The sequence below is a fragment of the Lampetra fluviatilis genome, chromosome 9, assembly GCF_964198595.1.
Source record: "Lampetra fluviatilis chromosome 9, kcLamFluv1.1, whole genome shotgun sequence".
NCBI classification, from domain to species: domain Eukaryota; kingdom Metazoa; phylum Chordata; class Hyperoartia; order Petromyzontiformes; family Petromyzontidae; genus Lampetra; species Lampetra fluviatilis.
In genome coordinates, this window is record NC_136283.1 from 15,751,277 (window position 1) to 15,776,125 (window position 24,849).

The following is a 24,849-nucleotide window of genomic DNA, read 5'->3' on the forward strand; positions in this document are numbered from 1 at the left end:
ACTGTGCACGGTCACTCAACAGAAGTGGATGTGGCGAGTCCCGCGCCAGTCGGGACTCCGAAGCACATTAGTCCTTCACTCAAATTACCATCAATTCATTAACATAATTTCTGTGAGCAATTAAGTAAATTAATCCAAGTAATTTAGTCTTCAGGATTCCGTGCATTTTTTTGTCTTTGTTGACGATCTATTCTTGTTACAAGTCATTTTCAGGGCAACGTAATATAATGGTGTCACCACCGTGATATACGGCCAAGCAAATGTGTATAGACACCGTGCACGACAGGGCAACTCAGCAAATCAGCCTCAAGCCCTACTCTCAGCGTGGCGCTGGCAGCAGTGAAAGTGCAGAATGCATCTTCTTCATCATCATCGTTATGTCCTAAATTTATATAACCAGGTGAGAGTCCGTTGAGACTAGAAGGCTCTTTTTCATAATCACCATCAGCCATTGTCAATCCACGACTGGATAAAGGCCTCCCAAAGCCACCGCCACCTCCCACAATTCATAATATTGTTGCCCTTTAATTTCCCAGGAAAGCCAACAACTCTTTTTAGAAGTATCCTACATTGGTATGTTTGGAAATTTCTATTAGCTGACCAGTTCTGAGTAACTCGGCTACCACCAATATTGTCATTGCAACTCACGAGTTGTCGTGGAGAATTCATGGCTCATGTGATGTGATCAATGTAACAGTTTCCTTCAGCAAAAGCCTCGACTTGGGATTTTGTGGGGGCAAAGAAGTGTGAGGGCAAGGAGGAGTTTAACTATGAAATTTCACAGAATGTATACCGTTGTCTACTATTGGAATGTGTATGATGCCAAGATATTGATAAATGTGTGGTGTGATTTGTTTGTACCATTTAAATGTATTTGTATGACCTTGTATATCTTGACATACTACTTATACTTATAGAATGTGCGTGCAATAATAAATAATTCCCTTTAGCCAGGAAAGTCTCACTGAGTCCAAAACATATTTTTGTATGTAGGTCCTGCATTAGATTATTTGGCCTGTCTCATTGATGAGCGTTTGACACGTAGTGTCGAAATCGTAGCGCCCGGAGTAACCCCGCACATACTAGGGCTTCACACTCAAAGTCGCGCACACTTCGATTATTCAATTTATTTACGTGCTGTCATCTCCTGGTCACCTCACTTCTTCCCAAGGCTACAATAGCTGGTACTCCCAGATACAGTTTCCCATGCGAGTCATACACCAGGCTCAGGCCCGCTTAGCATCAAACACATCCCGGAAGCATTTGGTGATTTAAAAGGAAGAGGCTGTCAACAGCAAATGTGTTGTAGTTACGTATTCGCCGCTATCGTCATCTTGAGCAGAATATATTCCCATTAACTCCTGACTCAAGCAGCCCCACGTGATGTCACCGACTGTGGCTCTGTGCAGTCTACTCCGTGTGCTACGATTCCATGATTCGCTGTAATCACTCCGCATCTCCTTTGGTCGTCCCGTTGTATTTTTCTATCAAACATCGATGTAAAATACGTGAGGAAATAAAATGTTTTGGCTTGTTACCTTTTGGCTAAACAAAGGTAAAAATAATCGAATACAGATGTGTCATATATTATATCACGAATTCCTGGATTATAGAGCATCAACAAATAACTTTGCATTAATAAAAAAGTGCGGAGATACTCATCGCCGACTACGTGATCGCAAATGTTATCTGAGAGCATACCTGTCGCCGAACCCTTGAATAATTAAATTTTGAGACCACATGAAAGCCCGACTTTCACTTAGACAGGGCGCGGAAGCAGCCCTTTGTGCTTTTTATATCCACAGCCGAGATATCGTTTCCGATTTTTTTCGACGAGTTAAATTAACATTGTTCAGTTTTGCTTCCTGCGAGAGGGAAACTCGTGGCTCTTTGAATGACAGCACTCCGACGAGAGCCGCATTTTCCGACAGAATCAATAATTCAAGTTTCACTATAATACTCGCGGGACCCGACCGTTCATTAAGGACGCGCAGCTGCTGTGCGTCAAAAGTTACGCTGTAGTTCGACGATGGATCAGTTCGCTCGCTGCCTAAACACTTTCGCTCGCGTTGACGACGCGGTCAGGGCTGTGACGGAGAGAGTGATGCCAGGCAAGAGATTTACTCTTGTGGAGTTTTTAGTCCCTTGTAGTTTTTCTTTTCTTTAAACAGCACAAAAAACAGCTCGAAACAAAATCCGTTCTAATACCATCGGTGTTAATGTCCTGAATTTGAAGGCATTCAGAAGAATGTACATTAACAGGTTGTTTTCATTGAGCATTTACTGACTATGAAAGCTTGTGTCTGTCTATCATTCCTGCCCGGCCTTGCATCTGCATGTTTAGACTCCTGCCTTGTCCTCTCACTCAAATGCCAGTCTGGCAGCATAAATACGCAGTCCACAAATATTTGAATTCCCTCGGCGGCACCAATGTATACACCATTTTCTCGCCGACTCTGCTTCGTGTGGAGTCAACACAGGCTCCCAATACCTCACCATTGCTCTTGACGAAGCCAACCATTGGCAGTGAACATCCCGCCCGTGGTGGCGTTTGATACGAACAACTCATTTTAATTGCAATTCCACGTACGCGTGTTTCCCCGAACCGAATGAAAGCAGAGCTCCCTGAACTTTAATGGGAATCGAAATGATCCCCCCCACCCCCCTCATATATGTAACACAAAGTTGATCTCTGCAATGGCAATGCTCTACATTCAAGAGTACAGAATTTCCATTATAAAAGGTCATCATTTGAGGGCATCCAATGTTTATAATGCATTGCCAAGGATGTGTGCGTTGGAATTTGAACACTGCAATCATTTAGGCCGAGGTGGGTGTGTAAAAGGGAGGCAGTGGATGATCAAGATGTGCAACCATAAACGTTCAAATGTAATATTTACCTTTGACCCAAAGATATAACCAGTGACTGTGATTAAATATTAAGCCAACGCATTTTAACAATGAGTGGACAGCTGCCGAGGCCGTGTCGTCTTCCCGCTCAGCGACGGTGGTGACCAAAACGCACTGGGCCATACAAACTCACGGCCAAAGGGTGGCTGTCCTGGTGGCTGTGGGTTAACAGTCGATGCTGGTAAATGTTTAAAAGAGAAAATGGGATTCAGGATGTAGGATATAGATAAACAGATTCAAAGGCTCACCTTAAACAAAAATGGATAAACATTGGTACCTTTGGGACGGGTTGCGATAGGTCATGACACTAACCCTGGGGCAGCAGGGCCAAGGTGCAACTCACGGGCTATTGCCTCGCATTTCAATGAGTAAAAAAACAACAACCTAGTGTACACACTCGTTCGAGCATTACTTGATAGCCGGCTTTATGCAAGATGGACATTATAGTACCAAATGTTGAATTGCGAAGACGAACAAGTGAAGGCTTTGTGTCACAGATTTTTTGTGATCATGGTGTGACTCGGACGCGAGACTGAGCCAATACGGAGCATACCCACAAACGTATTATTCGTATTGTTCTCTCACCCTTTGCAGATATTTACTTCCATATAAAGTGAATACGTATGCCTGACATCGTTACTGCCCACTGTGAAATAACTCATATTATCCATTGCATATATCAGTTCGTTGGATATGCGTTTCGTTAATTTTTAAGTATTATTTATGCACTACAATGTACATACGATAACCTTTATATATCTGTGTGAAACGTCTGTCTCCGTGTGTGTAACGTCTCTGTACACTGCCTGTGGGCATGGATGTTTTTTTTAAGTTACGTGCTGCAGGTTCGCAGCGAGGTTTAAAATTCGTAAAAGTGAAATGCAACGACGGTAAATTACGAAGCTTCGCTGTTTTTTAGCTGCCGTACAAAAGTGAAATAATGCATGCTCTCGGCTACTTTACGCTCCGCCTATTTTTGTAAAGACAGTTTTATACACATAACTGACACCATAATTTTTAACCTAGCAGCGATTAAACACGAGAATGGGGGAATATGGGGTGGGTCGAAATGTGAAAATGATGTCAATGGAAGTCCAAGGGGGGGTGGGTGTGCAAGAAAATGCTTTATAGCTAATTGAATATGGTCTCAGGAAAGCCTAATTGCACCAATATCTCAAATGACTGAAACATCGCGTAACTCACACATCCACGCTCAAGTAGAATGGTTCTACAATGGCTGAATGGAAGAGCCACATAATGTGCACATTTTTTATTTATATTTTTATTCGTTTGATGCATGGTGGAGAATTTACGTGAGGCAGCTTGACAGGTCTACATTAGCAAAAACATTCCTGTCACGACGGTCTTATCCGGTTAAATGTGGCCGTTCATATATATTTATTTTCATAAATCCCCTGCAAAAGTCAATTTCCCCTTACTAAAGTATCGCAAAAAAAGAGGCATTTTTAACAGGTGACACGAACGGGTTTAAAAAACAAGTAAATACGGTGGGTTTTTTTGACGTGAGAGAGATATTTCTATATTGCCACTGAGAGGATCGGAAGACCTCGGCATTTCAGACAACAGGTTTTCCTTCAGCCACAGTTTTGGTTGTGGGTAGGTGGCAGTGGGCGGGGGGTCGTCTGAGATGATGAACTCACCGCGGTGCAATCAGTAAGTAACGAGGAAGTAATGAGTCTCATGTTGTCACGTCATTTTTTTTCTCATGACCGCATTCCAAAACGTCACGTTTGGGTTTGCGAGCTGAAGTGGAATGAATGTTCTCATTGTCTGGACATCCCTAGCTCGCCATATAGTAAGTTTTAAATGTGATACAGCGATGTTATTTAGTGTGTAGAGCATGTATAATGTGATACAGTGATGTCTTGTAAAACACATTATATGGGATAACGTTGTTACATGGATACAGTAGCGTGCTGCCTTTTCGAAGTCCGTCGTTTGATCTTCTTAGTTCTTTCGGTAAAGTCACGTAGAAGGGAAGTAATAAAATAATGAAAATAAAACATAATAAAATAATTCTCACGACGTTTCGGCCACAACACAAGCAGCTGTCCATAGGTGAAGACCAGGTCTGTCGAGGCGACAGCGTCTAAATGAAACACCACCACGCTTGGAGCGTCTATTTAAGCTGGTTTGGAAGGGGGGGGGGGGGAAATGCGCCTTGACAAAAGAATCTGCATATCAAGAGGAATTTAGCATATTTATGGGAAATGCAGGAATGCGACTTGTGCTACTTGTGAAATGCGTAGGAGGTGGGCGGGGGGTTTTCAAAGTCATATTATGCCCATGTATTATGCAGGATTAGCAGCATCAAAGGGAGGGGGTAGGGGTAGCATTAATAAAGGGAAGGAATGTTAATAGTATGTAGCTGCAGTAACTAAACAACCACATAAAAAGCTAAAGTATAAACTACATAGTATCATCAGTATGCTAAATATACTCTCAATAAGCTGAGCTACTAACCGTAAGTAATACATTACAATTCTAGGTCGCAAAAAATATAATATGCTTCCAGCTAAACTTTTTAAACTTTTTCTTACATCACACGGGTCTATCCCGTACTATATGCTGCCATAGACAAACCCAACATTAAATTGTATACTGTATTACTATACACTACCCTATGTCTTAGAATAATACATAGTGTAATATTACACTATGTTTACATAAAATCCGTGATCTGGTCCCGTCTGTAAAAGATGTGGTTCCAGACATACAGTACCCTGGCGTCTACAAACTAAGTTGCCTCTGTGGTAGCAGTTACATTGGAGAAACCAAACGACATGTCTCGGACCGCATCCGTGAACATAAAGCAGACTTGAAACACGGTAGGACAAACACCTCAGCCGTGGCAGATCACCGTTACAATTCAGTGGGTTCACATGATATTGACTTCTCCAAGACAGAGGTTCTCTGCAAGCCATCTGGCTACCATGAGAGATTCGTTCATGAGGCGATCCACATATACAAACACAGAGACAATTTCAACCGAGAAGATGGATTCCGGCTTAGCAATCATTGGAAGGACGTAATAAACCATTTCGGATCTTAACTGATTGTGTCCACGTTTACGGTGACTTTCAGACCGCGTTCCACTCACTGACATGGACTATATATCTTGTATTCTCCGCAGGGAATGGATTCTTTGCTCTGCTGCAAGCTTTCTACCACCACTCTCCCATTGACATATTTCGTTGCTTTTTCTTAGTACCTTTCACGCGACGGTCAATGGTATACTGTATAACATATTGTAAAATAATAAATAGTATTAAAGTGTAATGTTTAATACAATGTATAAGGTAATATATAGTATCGTAATTGTATAGTGAATATACAGCAGTGTGGTATACAGTTGGGTGGGTAGAATAATACATAGTGTAATATTACACTATGTATTATTCTAATACATAGGGTAGTGTATAGTAATACAGTATACAATTTAATGTTGGGTTTGTCTATGGCAGCATATAGTACAGGATAGACCCGTGTGATGTAAGGAAAAAGTTTAAAAAGTTTAGCTGGAAGCATATTATATTTTTTGCGACCAAGAATTGTAATGTATTACTTACGGTTAGTAGCTCAACTTATTGAGAGTATATTTAGCATACTGATCATACTATGTAGTTTATGCTTTAGCTTTTTACGTGGTTGTTTAGTTACTGCAGCTACATACTATTAACATTCCTTCCCTTTATTAATGCTACCCCTACCTTTGATGCTGCTAATCCTGCATAATGCATGGGCATAATATGTCTTTGAAAACCCCCCGCCCACCTCCTACGCATTTCACAAGTAGCTCTAGTCGCATTCCTGCATTTCCCATAAATATGCTAAATTCCTATTGATATGCAGATACTTTTGTCATGGCGCATTCCCCCCCCCCCCTTCCAAACCAGCTTAAATAGACGCTCCAAGCGTGGTGGTATTTCATTTAGACGCTGTCGAACCGACAGACCTGGTCTTCACCTGAGGACGGCTGCTTGTGTTGTGGCCGAAACGTCGTGATAATTATTTTATTATGTTTTATTTTTATTCTTTTATTACTTCCCATCTACGTGACTTTACCGAAAGAACCAAGAAGATGAATCCCTGCAGTCACGAAAGCTTTAATTCGAAATCCGTCGTTTGATGTTTAGCAGATACTTTTTTTTAAAGAGCTTGTAGTGTTAGCTTGCTACTTTTTAAAATGAGCTTTGCCAACACTGTGCATGTGTCAGTGGTCTCTTTAAAGCGACATTTGAAATATGCAGGATGGCCTGCCTACGATACATCCTGGTTGTAAGCTGCGTTGGCTGGGTTACGTAGCCTGCATGCCTAGCGACCGCATGCCCAAGCAGCTTCTGTTTAGCCAGGTAGAGGGGCTATATGAAGAGATGGAGTGATGTGGTACATAAAAATGTTCGGAGCTGATTGGATTTCCATTGGCTGGTAGCAGCGGTGTCAAGATCGGCCTTAGTGGTGGAATATTGTGAAGGACGCTACAGGGCAGTTGGAGACAGTCACCCTCCAGCAACAATGAAGGGCAGAGGAGCGAGGCTCACAACGAGCCGAGCACTGGGCGGCTATAACGCAGCAAGTTGGCACAGTGGGGAGCACAGTTGGTGCATCTTCCAGTCATCTCAGTCAGTCACACAATAACACTTGGGCCTGTCCCGTGATCTCCTGCGAGCGAATCGTTGACTCTCTGCGTGTTCTCAAAGTGCATCCAGCCTCAAGCAAGCACGATGTATGCATCAGCACCGTTATGAGGAACTGATAACGTTACAATTATTAGAGGTCGAGAAATCCTCCTGAATTAGGGGATTCTCTCACCCTGGCCCATGAGATACACTGCTGGGCAATAGTTCCCTCGAAAAATCTCAGAAAATGTATTTATACTGCAGGAGGGATCCGATAGGCTATGAAGCTATTTTTTTTATCGATGTCCAGTAAGGCATGGGGTAAGAACGTTACAACAAACAATACAAAAACATGATAGCAGTGCAAAGTATAATGAAGTTAAACAATGATAATAGGGTTTTCCCCTTTTTATCTGGCAACAAAACAGGTGTTAAGATGTTAAAACATCGAACTGAAACCGTTTCCAAGGAATCATGTCTGCATTAACCACAATTCTTGTGGCCAGAATCCAAACAAAAAAACACACTCTGATAATATATGCATTATTCTTGAAACTGATTGGTCCACACGGTGTTAGACCACAGGACGCCAAAAGGTGTACAACACAAAGACAATGCACTATCAGAGTAATGAGGGCTCGTTTTGAGACTAGGCTCAAAAGAAAGCTGTCTCTGTGTGTGGACCAATCAGTTTCAAGAACAATGCATATATTATCAGAGTACGTTTTTTGTTTGCATTTTGACCACAAGCATTGTGGTTAATGCAGACATGATTCCTTGTTAAAGGTTTCAGTTTGGAGTTTAACATCTTAACACCTGTTTTGTTAAATTTTGATTTAAAGCTTTCGTGACTGCAGGGATTCATCTTCTGGGTTCTTTCGGTAAAGTCACGTAGAAGGGAAATAATAAAATAATACAAATAAAACATCATAAAATAATTCTCACGACGTTTCGGCCACAACACAAGCAGCCGTCCTCAGGTGAAGAACAGGTATGTCGGGAAGACAGCGTCTGAATGAAACACCACCAGGCTTGGAGCGTATATTTAAACTGTTTTGTTGCCAAATTAAAGGGGAAAAACCTATATTAAGTGGAAATGTAATTACTGTATAGGCTATTTGATGCTTAAACATTTGTATGATCAGGTCGCCTCGTGACCACTGTTGCCCTACAGTTCACATATGACTAAACATTATGTCAGAAATTATGCGGTCAAATGATATTGGTGTCTATAGTTTAGTTTGTGTCAAGTGCATAGAACATTTGAATTCCTCTTAGTTGATTCTGAGCAGAAAAAAGTGACTTGTTTAAAAACCAGTGGTCTGGGCAATGGTCTGTTTACGTACGGTGCGAAAGAAGTTCAACATACAGTGCACACATTTATTATTGAGTTCTGGAATCCTCGGATGGGGGAGGATATCTCTACCTGTCGGAATTGTAACGTTATCAGTTCATAATAACGGTGCAGGATGATAATACATGAAACCAGGTGTGATGTAATTTGTGATGTAATGACAATGCACAATGAGTGGGGTGAGGGGCCTGAGATATTCGGGTCCCAAGCCAGGGCCCCATAATTCGGAATTAAATAAAACACATAAATATGAAAACACAAATGTTTCCTTGCATAGTAAAGTAATTGTATTTTTTAATTTGCTATACAGCCAGATAATACGACAAATCACTAACCTTAAATACCCAGTCGTTCATAAAAATTGAAGGCGGTATAGTACTATAGTAATAGAGCAAGTGCAGAATCACTGAACCGGAATTGATAGCGGCACTGTTCGGGCCTCACCCAACAAAACAAATATGGTTCATTGCATTGGCTATGCAACCTATGTTCTAAGTTATCCATCATCATTTTTTTTTATTGAGGCAATGCACGGGCCCGTCACATCACGTTGCGATGCACGTACACACACAATCAACATAAGCTAAACCGGTTATAGAAAAGCAGGGGATAGCAAGATGGGTGACGGACTTGCAGACGGCGTACCACCGAAAGGCGATTATCCATCGTGATTTTTAACACTAACAACAACACGCAGTAACATAACGCTGAAGCTCACACTGCCGCCCGCATGTACGTCACCGCCTTGCAGGAACTTCCATTGCCCAGCTGAGTGCCACTGACCCCGACGAAGAGCCACTGGCGTACGCGATCACGGGCGAAGACGGAAACTTCTTCTTCCGCGTGAACAGCTACACGGGGGTTGTCACCGTCAAACACGCCCTTGACAGAGAGGTAATGGAACGGGTTTCGTCACATGCCGTGCGTTTTTCAGATATAAATGGCAGGGTGCTGAAAACACCGTGAGTTTGGTGACGAGGGAGTTTTGTCGGTGGCCTCCTGCTGGCAGAAGGAGCGGATGAGATGGCCCGCATGGGGCCACGAGGCTTGTTAACGGTGGTAGAACTCGGATTAAAACAAAGCAGAACAATAATTTCTGCGTAAAAAAACCCCCAAATCAACGGCACCAGCAAAGACACCAACCAGAGTGTGTCTTCTGCACGATGACACAAATGCGCTTACGTTGGAAGTACTGCAATTGGCTTAGATGCTGCGGCTCGCGGGTGTTGCACTCCACTCGAGCGGTGAGATCGTACACTAGACAAAATCACCCATCAGCGATGTGCCCATAATGGTATTGTGGATCGTTCATAGATATGAATTTGATCGATGCCGCCCAAGTCGATCCATAAGAAACATCAACACTAACCGGACCGATCATAATTTGCGGGTTAATCGCTGTGTTGATTCATTGCCCATCCATCGAGTCATGATGTGATATGCCCCCTTCTTATGATTGGCTCATATTAGAGAGATCCTCGTGCCCTCCCTGTAACAATGATGACAACATGACGACAAGAGTGGCTTCTCTCATGTTCTAGACACCCGGTGTGAATGAATGGGTGTGAGTCGCCTGATCTGTATGCAGTCTTAACAGGGAAACTTCGTCTGTTGACTTACGACAATGCCGTGATGCCGTGATGGTTATCCTCGTTTGGTCTTGAAACTGAGGATGTTTCTTCTGTATATATATTAGTTATAGACGTAAGGTCAAGCTAATAACAGTGACATACAAAAACGTTGACGGCATTAAAAATAAAGGATATTAGTCCAACAATATCTGCATCACCTTCATTCAGTTCAAATTTTTCATATATTGCCTTTTGAAGTCGTTGATCGCAATTATAACTTGTACGTCTTCGTTTTATTTTTCAGACAAAGGAAGAAATATTTGTGATTTTCACTGTCACGGATTTGCAGTCGGTAAGTTCGCTCGCTGAAAATGGCTTCCCCTCGCCGTGACTCGTCTCGACGTTACTACAATTTTCTATGAGCAGCTCTTTGATGAAGCACGGTAAATGTTTTGCCCTTTGCTGGTTGCCTCCAGCTCTTGTAAGCTGCCCAATACATTTGAACGCAACAGTTACTATCCCTTAATTAACTTGCCTTTTGCCCGTCCAGGGATGGGTGTTTTGCAGTAAATCTGAATCTTGCAAGCAAAAAGCAGACCGCGACATGATATGCATTGCATCAATTCATGTGCAGTTTGTAAGGGCGCGGTGACACAGACTTATTTCATTTTAAGGTTATGATCCCTTGTTCATCATGACGTCCTTTTTACTTCTGTGTCTCAATAGCGTTACGGAGATCGCGTGACGTGAGGGTTCTGCCTTTGTCGTGAGGGTTGTAAGTTGACGATGAGGAGGGGGGAGGAGGCGCCTCGCCCCCCCCCATGTGGAGTGACGTCACCCACTAATTATTATTAATGGTGGGGGGTGTCCATTTGGAAGACGTCACCTGATCATGATTATTAATGAGGGGGTGTGGGGTGCTACATGTGGAGTGACGTCACCCGCACATGATTATTAATGAGGGGGGGAGATCCATGTGGAGGACGTCACGTGTTCATGATTATTAATTAGAGGGGGGGGGGGGTCCATGTGGAGGACATCACGTGTTCATGATTATTAATGAGGGGGTTGGCCGACGTGGAGTGACGTCATGCGTGGGACACACAGACATTCTTGGCTCATAGTAGTGAATTATAAGTCATAGATCTTCTATAATACAGTTTTTTGGGTTCGATCGCATAAATATAAATGTGTCGTTAAACCCGCCACCACCTGACACAGACATTTAATGAGGTTTGTCACGTAAACGGAACATGCCAATTCGTTACTAGTACAGCACATCGGTGTGTTGGAGAGTAAATCCACAACATTTACAATATGATTCCATGTGTAATGACAGGGTGACACCTGTCGGCCTGAAGGGGTAATTGCGGTTATAGGGCTATTATATAATGCCTTATTATAAAGGGGGCGTATCTAGGGTAAAGGTGAAAGGCGGAGCTAGTCCAGAGGCTCCGGGAACCTGCTCGAAGGTTCTGGAAGGTGGCGTGGCCAGAGGCCACGCCGCGCCGGTGCGCCTATAAGGGGGGCCGAACTAGAGGTTCGGGTGCTAGGTCCTGGCTGCGTCGCTGCTCATGGGCACCTCTTAATTCTCCGACCACGTGGCTGTTCTTCATCAATACCCTTTCTGTCGCTGCGCTAGTCGGACAGCTAGCGTAGCATATGCCGGAGATGGGCTATGTGTTAGGATCGCCTATGTGTAGCTGCGTTACATAATGTATCGCCCCGTGTGCTTTCATTACACATGGAAGCCTTACTAATTGGTTGTGTCGGGTGGTGGCGGCTTTAACGACACATTCATATTTACGTGATCTAACCCCAAAAACCTGAATTATGGATGATATTAAACTAAATTCGAAGCTTTCGTGACGAATTACTCTTTGGTTCTTTCGGTAAAGTCACGTAACTCGTGACTTTACTGAAAGAAGCAAAGAATATGGATGATATTGGTCGCGAAAGCCTAAGTAATCGATCTTGTAATTAATAAACCCAGCATATAAGCAATAAACAAGCCAGACACAATATATATCTCGCAATACCAACAGAAAAAACAAAATAAATATTACTCTGTAAATATGTACATGTACACACCTTAATCGATCCACTGCTGGGTGAGGGTCTCCCCACACCATGCAGATTATTTGACCATACTTTGCCACACTATAGCCAGTGTGGATTAGTGAAGGTTTGGAGCATAGACATGAGAGCATAATGCAGTACAATGGATTTTACTTCACTGCCCTCTACTTCCCTCAGCCCACATCAAATGTTTGATGCATTGTGGTGGTTACCGATCCAAACCACGGTGGTGAGATGTTAACTACCTCCCCTGGTGTGCAGGAGGTTGTGGGTTCGATCCCGTCCCTGACGCCTGTATATTCGGAGTTTGCATGTTCTTCCCGTGGTAGCGTAGATATTTCTCAAGGTCTTCCAGTTTTTCCCTCCATACGGTATTCAGAATCAACATGCGCTTAGAGTATTTGGCTGCTATTATACATTTCCACGTGTTGAGCCACTTCGTTGAACTATCATTGGTGGCCAGGTCGCTTCTGCTAAAAAGTGCAACAAAAGTCAGTGAATCGTCATGGTAAGCAGTATATAGGCTAAAATAGTTTAACTCCCCAGATCTGATAAGGTCCGGATCATTCCAGGTCACGTGGGCATAGGAAAATGGCAATACTGTACATTTACAATTTTATTTTATTTATTACATACAATGTGCCCATATATACATTCATTTTAGCGCTTTCCAGGATATCAGTCATTGAATCAATGTTTCATAAACCGCACTATTGATACATGTATGTGTGCATACGTAAACACACTGCATTTGGAAGTCACACAGGTGGACATAGAAAACCACGTTTGCAATAACAAGTTCAGCGCGTGTGCAGAAGATAAGCTCTGACCAGAATTGGCTGGAAAGTAGCATTTAGCCATGCCGTGTCTGGGTTAATTTCGCGAGTTGTTTGGGGGGGATTGGACGTTTGAGTGACTTGTGCCGTCAAATGGTGACAGCGCGGCCCTTCATTTCACTGTGACACGGACAGGGTCATCAGATGAGACGTGTTTACAAGAGGGCCCGGGCATGCCAGGAATAGCAACATGCATCGCACATCAGACTTGTGTCTGGACAGAATTGAGTTAGCAGCCCAATAAGAATCGCTCCTAATGTGGAACACGGCAGCAGACGCTGTTGGAGCAGGTCGTGGTGGAGCACAGGAGGGCACTGGCTTGGTGTGGGTGTCGGTGGGTAGGGTGACCGTGCACCGGCTGATGAACATTGGTTTCTTTCGGCTCTCAAGTTGCCTCGGTGGTGCCTGTGTCTGAGCTTTGTGTTCTGCGCCAGGTCTACAATTGAGATGCTACGAGGCTAAAAATATACAGACGTTGCTGCCCGGCCATCACATGCGCCACAGGCAGCACAGGTGCCCATAATTACCACGTGACTGCTTTGTGACCAGAGCTGATGCTTTGTGCACCAAAGGTGTGAATGTCGTTGTCCAAATAGATATGTCAAATGGGTGACTTAAATCAACTCAAGTTTGTTGCCCCGTAGCATACGTAGTTTATTTCTTAAATGTGCGTAAACTGGCATTCGGAAGGTTTGACATTTCTTGGAAATCAGGTCACTGGATGGTGCCTTTTATTGTTGCGAGGCACAATGCTTAATTTCGTATCAACTGCTTCCAATCAATAACTCTACAAAATTATGTCGGATCCTGTTAATTGTATTGGATAGCCGTTCGTATGTGATATACATATGTAATGCGAGCATAAACGGGGTTCGCTGCTGGGCTCTGGGCCAATCATACGGCCCGGGGTATTGGGGGGCGGAGCCCAGTATGGGGGCATATGGAAGGGCCCGCCGTTCACCTCGGTCCAATCGGAAGCGAGGTGAATGGGGGTGGAGCCAGCAGGGCGCTATGGGAAGGCCGGATCTGAAGGTCCGGAAGGGGAGGAGACAGGATCACGTGGTGAAGGGGATATAGGTGGGAGCCCGGAAGGGCTCCGGGTCATTGGGAGAGTCACGAAGCTGGACCACGTTGGGTGGCTGGAGTGAATCCGCCCCATCAGCTACGTGGCTGGGGGGGCTTCGGCACACCGTCGGCCAGCGGTGTGCAGAGTGGAGAAGTGGAAGGACTGACGAGGGAGCGCGTGCGGGGCGTGCGTGAGGAGACGCTGGTCTGCTGTCGGGGCCAGCGGGGTGCGAGGAAGAGTTGAATAAAGAGTAACGGAGACCAGCAGTGTGTGACGAAGTCCTTTATTACACATGCTTTGAATTGCATGAAATACTAGATTTTGTTTTCATTTTTTGCAAACTATATAAGGCAAAGGTGCAGCCCTGCAATGATATACTCACACCATTGCTGCTGGAAGGGCCTCTTATACAGGAAATAGAGGTCCCCTCAAAAGGATATTTGGCCTATTCGTTCACGTTGGCCAGATACCCTGGAAGAGGTGGGGAGTCCCTACACTTTACCCCACCACACGCGACCTGTCGTTTGACTAACTTTGGCGTAGCCATTTATACTGCTCGGTAGACAGAGGCAGGGGAGGGAGTTCGGAAACTTGCAGGAATCTTTCAACTGCCATGCCAGGAGATCGAACCGGGCCTCTGGATTGCGAGTCTAGGGAGATAACCATGGCACCATGGCAGCAAACGCTATGATAATGCTCACACTCTCCATTAGCGTTGCGGTCAGTGAAAACATAGATACTGTACCGCACATTTGTTGACTGTGTATATAGCATTGGTACACAGAGCAATCACGCTTGTAATTGCAGACATTGGGAGCTGCTGGTGTGTCAGAGCTCTGTGTTAGGGTCCCACTAAGCCGGCTTTAAAATCCCAGCCGAATGCTTCTTTAGAGCCCCGCCAATTCATCACCAACCTGTCGGTCCCAATCAGAAGTTCCCTATCACACTGTGCACTCACTACAGCCATTACCAAGCTCTGGATAAATGTCCAGCACTCAGATTAAATGTGGAACAGCGGTAATTAATTCTCTCCAAACACCCACCCACCCCTCACGCCGCGGGGTTAGATTTAGTGGAGGTGTCCACGATCGAGGCGGCGCCCGGGCGATTGATGCTCGGCGGTCCGGGCTGTAACGCAGCCGTTGTGGAGCGGCAGACGCGCGTGTGTGGGGGCATTGTAACCTTTACCGTAATTATCACCTGGAAAGTCGACAGATGCGTTTAGTTTGTTTTAACATTGATTTCCCCCCCCCCGCCGCTTTCGGAGAGCGCAAGGTGAAAAAAGCTAACTGCACTAACGGGCAATTAAACAGCTAATTGAGGAGTAAGCAGAATTGATCAAGACAAATTGAGCACATTTTGATGGTGGCACTTTCTCTTGCGTTGTATGTGGCGTCTGCTCACAATGCTATATCCACAAATGAAATTTGTATAAATGTTGTTTGCATGTTCTGTTTACTTGTGACGGAAACAAATGATGTGCTGTACGATAAAGGCATTGGGGAACAATGTGATGTGTGAATAATAATCCCACATCCGTCCCGCATTTTTTGAGTCTCGAAAAATAAACAATAAACAGATGACAAGAAATGAAATGTGAACACATCATCTGGTGCCGATGCTGCTGCATTGGCAGTGGTGCACAAGCACAAGCACAATTTACGCAAAAACCCAACACGCTCGTTAGTAACAATGTGACCTAAAAAAAAATATAATGGGTGACATTATGGGCATTGTTCCTTCGTGCTATGATATAGATATATAGATATAGAATTTAACAAACATTGTTTTGGTATATTCTCAAGTGCTCTATGTGGGCGTGCTCCCGTCTCAGAGGTACTTTGTGGCACACATCAAGCTTGGGAGATATGTTTAACATGATTGTTGACGTAACTCAAATTGCTTCGTACGAGAAATTCCTCGAAATAGTTCAGCTGGTGTCACGGAGGTTCACACTTTTAAGTGTGTTCAACACATAGGCTTTCGCGACCAACATTATCCATAAGAGGAGGAATTTTCCACAATTCTGGCTGTCACCTGATGAGGCTGGTTGTAATTACTGGCGAAAGATCGTACTTGAATTTGTAAATGTTATTGGTTTAATCTCCAACACTTCGGTGTGCTGAACTAGTAAATAAGTGTCACGTTTTGTTTACGTGACAAACCTTCCTAATTGGCTGTGTGTCTGGTGATTAAGGGTTTACGCGATCTAAGAAAGAAACAAAAAACCTCTATTAAGGACTTTAAGTTCGGTTTCGGAGCTCGTTTGTGTTCAACAAAGTGAGCTGCCATGAAAATACAGAAGCTAAATGATTCCACTTTTTTGTCTGATGACTGGGAAAATCATCACACCGCATACGACGCCACCATGAAATGTCCGACACTCTGGATGACACCGATGGCGGTGCAGCTGTGAAGCGGCCCACTCTGGGAAGTGGCGGCACTTGTATGCTGGGCGCTCCGCCGCACGCGGAGCAGCGCTCCTTTGATTTCAGAAAAATAAATAAAAAACGTCGCTCATTGCAAGACATTTATCCTTTAGTAAAACACCGACTAGACATGAATATTAATGTCTGCTCTGCTAGATCTTCGAGTGAATCACACAACAAATACAACTGTTGGTTGTTGTCAGTCTGCCTCTTGATTGACTTAGGCATTGAATGTTAAACAATAACAACAACAAAACTTATATTTTTAGCAAGCGGGATTGTGTTCGGTTGTTTATTGTATTTGTTGTTTATTCATGGGTTTTGCCTCTTTCACTCACATTATTTAAAATATTTAATCAGTAGCTGTTTTCTTTTTTCAATTTACTGCAGCATTTGCAATTTCTTCATTATATTCCATCTTATAAAATAAGATATTTAAAATAAATCCTCATTGCACAGTCTGGCATGCGTAATTACGAGCCTCTTGTGTGCATTTGGAAAATACAATTAATGCAAAAATAGTATGCCAGCATACTATGTGCTTATTCTTTTTTTAATTTATCTGGGCTTACTCAGGAAAGCCTCGCTCAGTCTCAAGATTATTTTTCAGGAGAGTCTGGCCACGTTTTTTGCGCAGTAAGGGACGATGTTTCTGCGTGTAATCGCAATTCACTTGTTCCCAGGTAATTTTTTCAGCATTGAGATGTTTGACCAACACCCAGTTATATTGTGTGTTTTAATTTAGCGATGGGATGAAACCAGGGAAACCAGAGAAAACTCATTGCAGACGAGGCGGAGAACATACAAGCTCCAGACTCTCCCAAAACACAGACAAAGATCCCCCGCATAGCTTGTAACAGACTGTTGGGGCAAGTGCTGTAGTATCAACGAAGGCCAGAACGGTATACAAGGTGGTGGGTGGCCAGCACCTACGCCCGACCACCTTTGTCTCCCTCGTGGTGATGTTTATACAATGCACTAGGTACTCAATTGAGGCTGAGTCGACCTAGGGGATGCCAAGGACCAGTTCAGCTAATCGTCACTGGTGTTAGCCGTGAGTGGAAATCAAACTCGGGTTGCTGGGTTCGTTGTGCAGCATGCTTACTGCTACACTGCCGCTCCCCACACACTCACACTGAATGCAGAACAGAGAGAGAACAAACTCCACACAGAAAGGTGCTTGAGTTATGAACAGAACCCAGGCCCTTCTTACTATAGGCAAAAGTATTACCACTGCTACAACCTTCCACCCCGCCATCCACATTCAGTTGCTAAGGCGCTTTGGCTGTCGGTCATCATCGTCGTCGTCGGCCGTGGTCAATCCACCGCTGGATGAAGGTCTCCCCAAACTGCCGCCACCTCACCATGCTTCAATCCATCAATTCACTCTGCATCGCAATTGGAAAATGTAATTTGTAATTTCCCTGAAATGTAATTTCACCACTGAGCTGTGGCTTTGCTCACGGTGCACGGATATCGGCGTGCTACGTGTTCCCATCGCCCCTTCCCCTCTCTGGGTTTGGTGGGGAGGTGGTGGGGACAGTTTGTTTACTGTTGTCCTGTTTATCTCACGATCGGCAGACGATTCCGGCAAGCGTCAAGATTCAGGTGACAGATGTTAATGACAACGCCCCATCCTTCCAGGGCCTGCCCTACCTGCAGCAGCTCCCCGAGGTAACGCGGACGCGTGGTGGAAGAGGATGTGGGCACCCAATGCACAAGCGCTAAACAAAAAGACCCCCCAAAAAATCCCCAGTGTTGCGACAGCGGTTGTGAACGCCAAACAATGGAGTGTATAACTTCACACGGCCCCAAAATATAAATTTGGATGTGGTTGATGCATTTGCAATCTGCTGACTCTCAGAAAAAAAACAATGGATTGACTAAGTTACTTACAAGTGAATCTCAATTGGTTGCTCTTGACTGTGCACACGCAAGAAAAGGACCGACACCCCTCCCTTTGCTCACCTTCTGACATGACTCTGCAAGCAATAATCTTCGACCAGCTGGCAAGTGGATAGTTACTATTAAGAGGCGGCGTATAATATGTATTGGCAGGAGTCTTTAATTTTGAAAAACATTCCCTTCAGCAGCAGCAACAGCAGCTGATGTTTACATCCACAGCGTCACTCCATCTCACGCCTTTGCTCTGCCAGTGTTAACTAGATGCACGGGCAGACTCCGAAAGACGTCTTTTTGAAAAAAATGAGCTAAAAAAACACCGCTGCCTCTTTTAATCGAATTAAACAAATGTAACCTTGCATCGTTCAGCGTGAGAGGAAAACAATGGCAAACACCCGCCATGCAGCTTTCTTCACCGCTGCAGAGAAACACGGCGTGGAGCGGTTAACGTGACGTCTGGAGAGGGGCCGTGCTTATGAAACAGGAGGTGGTGGTTCTTGTCGGCAGGCAATTTTGTATTGGCATGCTGCTCCCCTCTTTAGACGTTTCAGGGAATCCTTAATGTTGGCGAGCGCACAGAGAGGATGAGCAGGTTTCATGTGGCTTCTGAAAGCGTGATGCTCTTTTTGATATTAAGCCAAAAAGCACATCATCGGACGTCATCAGTGGTACTAAATAATTAAATAAATGCGCGTGAATGTAAAAAAAGAAAAACTAAATGTGTTTGGTTGATTGCTACGTAAAAAAAAACACGAGAAAATTTTGGAATAATGGCACGCAATAACTCAGAACTCACGAGTAGATAAATAAGACGACAGTGGGGCCCATTCACGTTGGTTCCTTCCAGCTGAGACATCAATAAATGCAAATACCCTCATTTTGAGACAAATTGAAATCGGCTTTTCCCCTCCCTTTCCTTTCCTCGCTGTCAATCACCCGGTCAGTGCGAGAGCCCCGCGCAGCTGTCGACTGCTGATAAGATGCAGCTCCGACCGGGGCCCCCCGTGTGTGCGAGCACGGCTGCTCAGCCACAAAAGAACAAGGACCGCTCGCTGCTTTCCGGGGTTTACAATTGCAGCTGTTCCAGGTAGAGAGAGAGAGGAGAGAGTGAGAGCCATGTCAATGCAAATTGAGCAGCATTTTGGTGAGATGGCAGAGCCTGCGATTTTATTCCCCCCCTCCCTTCCGGGGTATAGTACAACCGTAATGTGACAATTAAATTAAACAACATATGTTATTTTTGTGTGACGTGTAGAGCCCCCTTTGAGCTTGTAACCAGAGCTCGGCGGACGCACCGGCGGTGGAAAGAAAAATGTTATGGCTTGGATTTCATTTCGCTCTACGGCTGTCTCTTAGACGTGTACAGTGTACACTTGAGTGGTGAGTCCATTGTAGTGTCAACCATTTGTTTTTTGAGAATCTGCGCAGGAAAAGCCCAGACGTAATGTACTCACGCTTTTAAAAATAAATACTCACTTTTAATATTCAGAAAGGCGTATGGTCGTAAGTTTCCGGCCGCCACGCCCAGCGAGGATTTATCACGGCGTGCTGCGGACTGCCGCTGCAGCCGAGAAGAGCGATGCTCGCGAGCGACATCGCGAAGGGCAGGGAATAAAGACTGAAAAGGGGAGGGGGGTGGGAAGCCGATTTCAATGCTCACGAGCGACATCGCGGTCGGAGAAAACGAACCCCCCCCCAAAAAACACAAATGACAATGATCACGCACGTCTGAATGCACATAATGCCTGCATCGGGAGTGGGGAAAAGTGAAATTATAACAGTAAAATGACACTCAAAGTATATGTTGTCACGTTTTTTGGGGGTATTTTGAAGCTTTTGAGAGCTGGGCTCGTGCTCTTGTGAGCGCCGTTTCATTTGATAGATGCACTCCATCCACTAGGGCTACAGCCTCAAGATGTTTAAGTATATATTTTTTTATTTTACGTTGAGAGTTTTGTAAAATTATTTATTTTCATTGAGTTGCAATGCACGATTTTTTTTTATTTCGAGGTGAATGTGGAAATACATTTGATGTCAGGAATATTTGTATTCTTTTGTATGGCGTTTGAAAAGAGCAACCGGCTACAATCTATATACATATTGTTCGTCCGTTGCCCATGCTGTGGATCTAATTCATTTATTGTGCTTATAATATGGTTATGATTGTGGCTAGGGTTACAATTTGGCCGTACGCAGGAGGTGCGGTGGTTATATTAATTGTGGTTATATCTTGGTTGTTGTGGTTATAATATGGAGGTCATGCTTGTGGTTATGGTTATAATGTGGAAAGTGGTAGCGTAGCGGATAGCGTGCTGCGAACCTGGCGATCCGAGTGAAATTCCCGCTCATGCCAACACCAATGACAGCGAATATTTGAACTGATCCTGGGCCTCCCCTACGTGCACCCAGCCTCAAATGAGTACCTGGTGCGGTGTGTGAACATCACCACTAGAAAGGCAAAGGCGGCCAGGCGTGGTGCTGGCCACCCACCCCCTCGTGTGCCGTATCGGCTTTCATATGTGCTGCTCGCTAACAGCACTTGACCTAACAGTCTGTTAAGGCTATGAGGAGGGTCTTTTTCCTTGGGCAAATGTGGCTATTATGGTTGTGGTTATGTGGTTGTAGATGTTATAGGATTGGAAGGATGCCCTGGTGGTCCCACTCTTTAAGAAGGGGGACCACACAGACTGTAACAACTTCAGGGGTATCTCACTCATCAGTGTGCCGGGAAAGGTCCTGGTAAGGATTATTCAACATTGACTTGCTAGGCACGCTGAGGAGAAGCTTGCGGAGCCCCAATGTGGTTTTAGGAAAGGGCAGTCCTGCACAGATGCCATATTTTCTGTCCGTCTGCTACAGCAGAGGTGTAGGCAATTCCAACAAGACCTACATCTCTGCTTTATTGACCTGGTCAAGGCCTATGATCCCATCAGTAGGCCTGGGCTCTGAGTTGTTCTTCATACTTTCTGAGTCTCTGACCCGCTGCTCACGATCATTAAGGACCTTCATGATTGGGAGCGGGCCCGGGTAAAACTATGTGGCCAGGAGTCGGAGCCATTCCCTCTTCACCTTGGGGTGCGATAGGGATGTCCTCTGACTCCCACATTATTTAACATATATTTCGAGCACGTAGTTTGTGAAGCCTTCAATAGCCGTACCGGAGGAATTTCCATCTGGTACAGATACAATGGGAGGCTGATCGATGCCCGTGTGCGGTCAAGAGATGGCTCCCTATTGGTCAACCACATTATGTATGCCGATGATTTGGTAATTGCTGCTCACTCAGAGGAGGAGTTGGAGGCGCTGCTGCTAAGCTTGGAGCTTGCCACTAAGAGATGGGGACTTACCATCAGCCCCACCAAAACTAAGCACCTGCCTGGGTATTTTGTAGCATCGGAAACTCCACCCCCACAATTCCCAATTGGAGAGCGGAGAGTTTCCCATACCTGGGCAGTGTGCTCATGACCGGCTCCGGTTTGACAGCAGAGGTCTCACTCCGAATCAGTCTAGTGGCATTATCTTTTCATCGGTTGCATAACGCTGTGTGGAAGCTACCTGGTCTGTCGCTCCGCACGAAGCTTCAGGTCTTCTCAGCCACAGTCATTCCCTCCCTTCTCTACGCTTGCGAAACGTGGACCCCCCTAATGGAGCATCTTCTCCGGTTAGAAACATTTAGGCTGGCCTGCTACGATCCATCCTGGGTTTAACCAGGCTTGATTGTGTGAGGAGCTCACATATCCTTGAAAGATCTGGACCTCTCATCGGTGAGCTCCTCTGGCAGGCAAGGCTGCATTGGCTGGGTCATGTAGCCTGCATGCCCAGCCACTGCATGCCGAAACAGCTTTTGTTCGGCCGGATCGAGGGAGCTTAACGGGCACGGCCCGGGCTAGAGAAGAGATGGAGTGATGTGGCATAGGAGGTTGTGGAGCTGAGTGGACTTGCCGATGACTGGTACCAGCGGTGTCAAGATCGGCCTCTGTGGAGGAGGCTCGTGAAGGACCCTACTGGGCAGTTGGAGGCAGTTGCCCTCCAACAACAACGGAGTGGGGAGGAGCGACGCTCACAACAACGAGTGGAGCGCCGGGCGCCTAAAGCACAGCAAGTTGGCACAGTAGGGAGCACAGGTGGTGCATCAGCCAGTCATCTCAGTCAGTTGACCCGTGGCATCTGGGTCTGCCCCGTGACCTCCTGCCAGCGGGCGTTCGACACTTCATGTGGCCTCAACGTGCACATAGCCTGGCACAAGCGTTGTGGTCACGTCACCGCCACTTAGTGGCGAATGGAGGTTGTTGTTGTAGATGTTTAATGGTTGTGGTGATATTGTGGCTTCATTTGTGCTTGTAAAACAGTTATAGAGCTATCTTGCTAATTGTTATACACGTGGTGTTTATGATATTGATATGAACAATAATATTGATGTTGATATGTCACATTATTGTTGATGTTCGTATTATTGTTAATCTTTCAAGTCATTGTTGGTGTTGATGTTGTTGATGTTATATTATTGTTGTTGTTAATTTTGTTAATGTCATTATTGTCGTTGCAGTTGTTGGTTGAAAGTAGGCCAGCATGTGCCATTGGGAAACAAAGGGCAAGAAATCTATATCGCTTGCAATTATATCCAGCACAAATGCGAGGGCTGTGATAGTTGTATTTTTAATGGCATTTGGGATAGCTGAGTGGAGTCTGCCCGTTCCACCAGATTCCACGTGGTTGTTATGGGCAGTCATCAGTGAAGTGCGCCTGATGGTTTTTACCTCACCGCATTCGCAGTTTGGTGGGTCCTTGATCTGCCACGTATCGTTCGGACATGCTCTCAGCAACGCCCGAACAACACGTGGAGTAATTTCATTTAAAACGCACCGACATCGCACTCAATTTTAACTCACGCGACACGTATCGTCTGACATGTCCTGTGCTGGTTCATACCGCACCGTTAAACAAAAAAGACGCCACTCGTGCCCATGACCCGACAAAAAAGCGGCTCCACTTTTATTTTCATCTGAGGAGGAGATGGGGCGGAAATGGCCGATCCTGCCTCCATCCGTCTCTCCCTCGCATCGCTGGCAAGGTTACGGTTTTTTCGGCGTTGCAAGAAAGGCGCAGCCGCTTTTTTTCGTGGGCACGAGTGGAGTTCAATGAATCAAGAAGGCTGTCTCTGGTGTAGGCCAATCAGTTTCAAGGACAATGCATATATTATTTCAGAGCATGTTTGTTTGCATGTTCGCCACAAGTATCGTGTGTGTGGTTAATGCAGACTTGATTCCTTGCAAAAGGTTTCTATTTTGTGTTTGAACATCTTAACACATCATACTTTGATATTGCCAAAAAGGTCCCCATGATACGAGTCGAGTTTTTGTCCAGTGGCGTCTGTCGCGAGTACACCGATGCTTATTGACAGCCCAACAAATTACACTGTATGTGTGTATAAACTGTCTGTATAATTTCATAAAACATTTATATGCGCGTGAAAAATATAAAATATTGTTTATCCACATATGCTTGACTACTTTTGAAAGCAGTGTCCTGTTAAGTAAGTATGATATAGATGATTGGCCACTGTTTAAGAGGATTTTTCTGAGGGTTAATAAAGTCACAACCAAACAAACCAAATAACTCCACTTTGTAGGTGCATACTGTATTTTGGCCATACAATGTCAGTTTGAAGCTCTGTTGTAGTGGTCTTGCCGATACTCCCGACAAAAACAGAGGGATTTCATCCCAAAATGAGACCGTGCTCATCTCCTTGTTAGCAAGCCCTGAGCCGGTGGCGGAAATTCTACATTCCTATGCTGGAGATGAGTATAGCCATAGACAATTCAATGAAGATTGCTCATAAAGTTATACTTAATTTTATTGACCCCATAAGAATGATGCGCTGAGTCAACCTCACAACCAGGATTTGAGTGCATTGCGAGCCGCTCGTTCTGCCCCTAAGCCACCTGGCCGGGTGTTACCACACTGATGTCATAATGCAATCGGAAGGGGGGTGAAGTCAAAGTGGCATTTACCAGTGTCCCAATTATGCTTTTGACCGGGACGTTTAAGTTATTTTCCCGCAA

General features: G+C 44.8%; 1 protein-coding gene across 1 annotated transcript in view; it reads left to right on the forward strand.

Annotated features, from left to right (window-relative positions):
* CDH23 (cadherin related 23) overlaps positions 1-24,849 on the forward strand; it is a 257,145-nt gene that overhangs the window by 17,456 nt on the left and 214,840 nt on the right. The window contains exons 5-7 of the mRNA XM_078859961.1: positions 9,656-9,798; positions 10,780-10,827; positions 18,467-18,559. Coding sequence (XP_078716087.1) covers positions 9,656-9,798; positions 10,780-10,827; positions 18,467-18,559 — 284 coding nt within the window. The remainder of the gene's footprint in view (positions 1-9,655; positions 9,799-10,779; positions 10,828-18,466; positions 18,560-24,849) is intronic.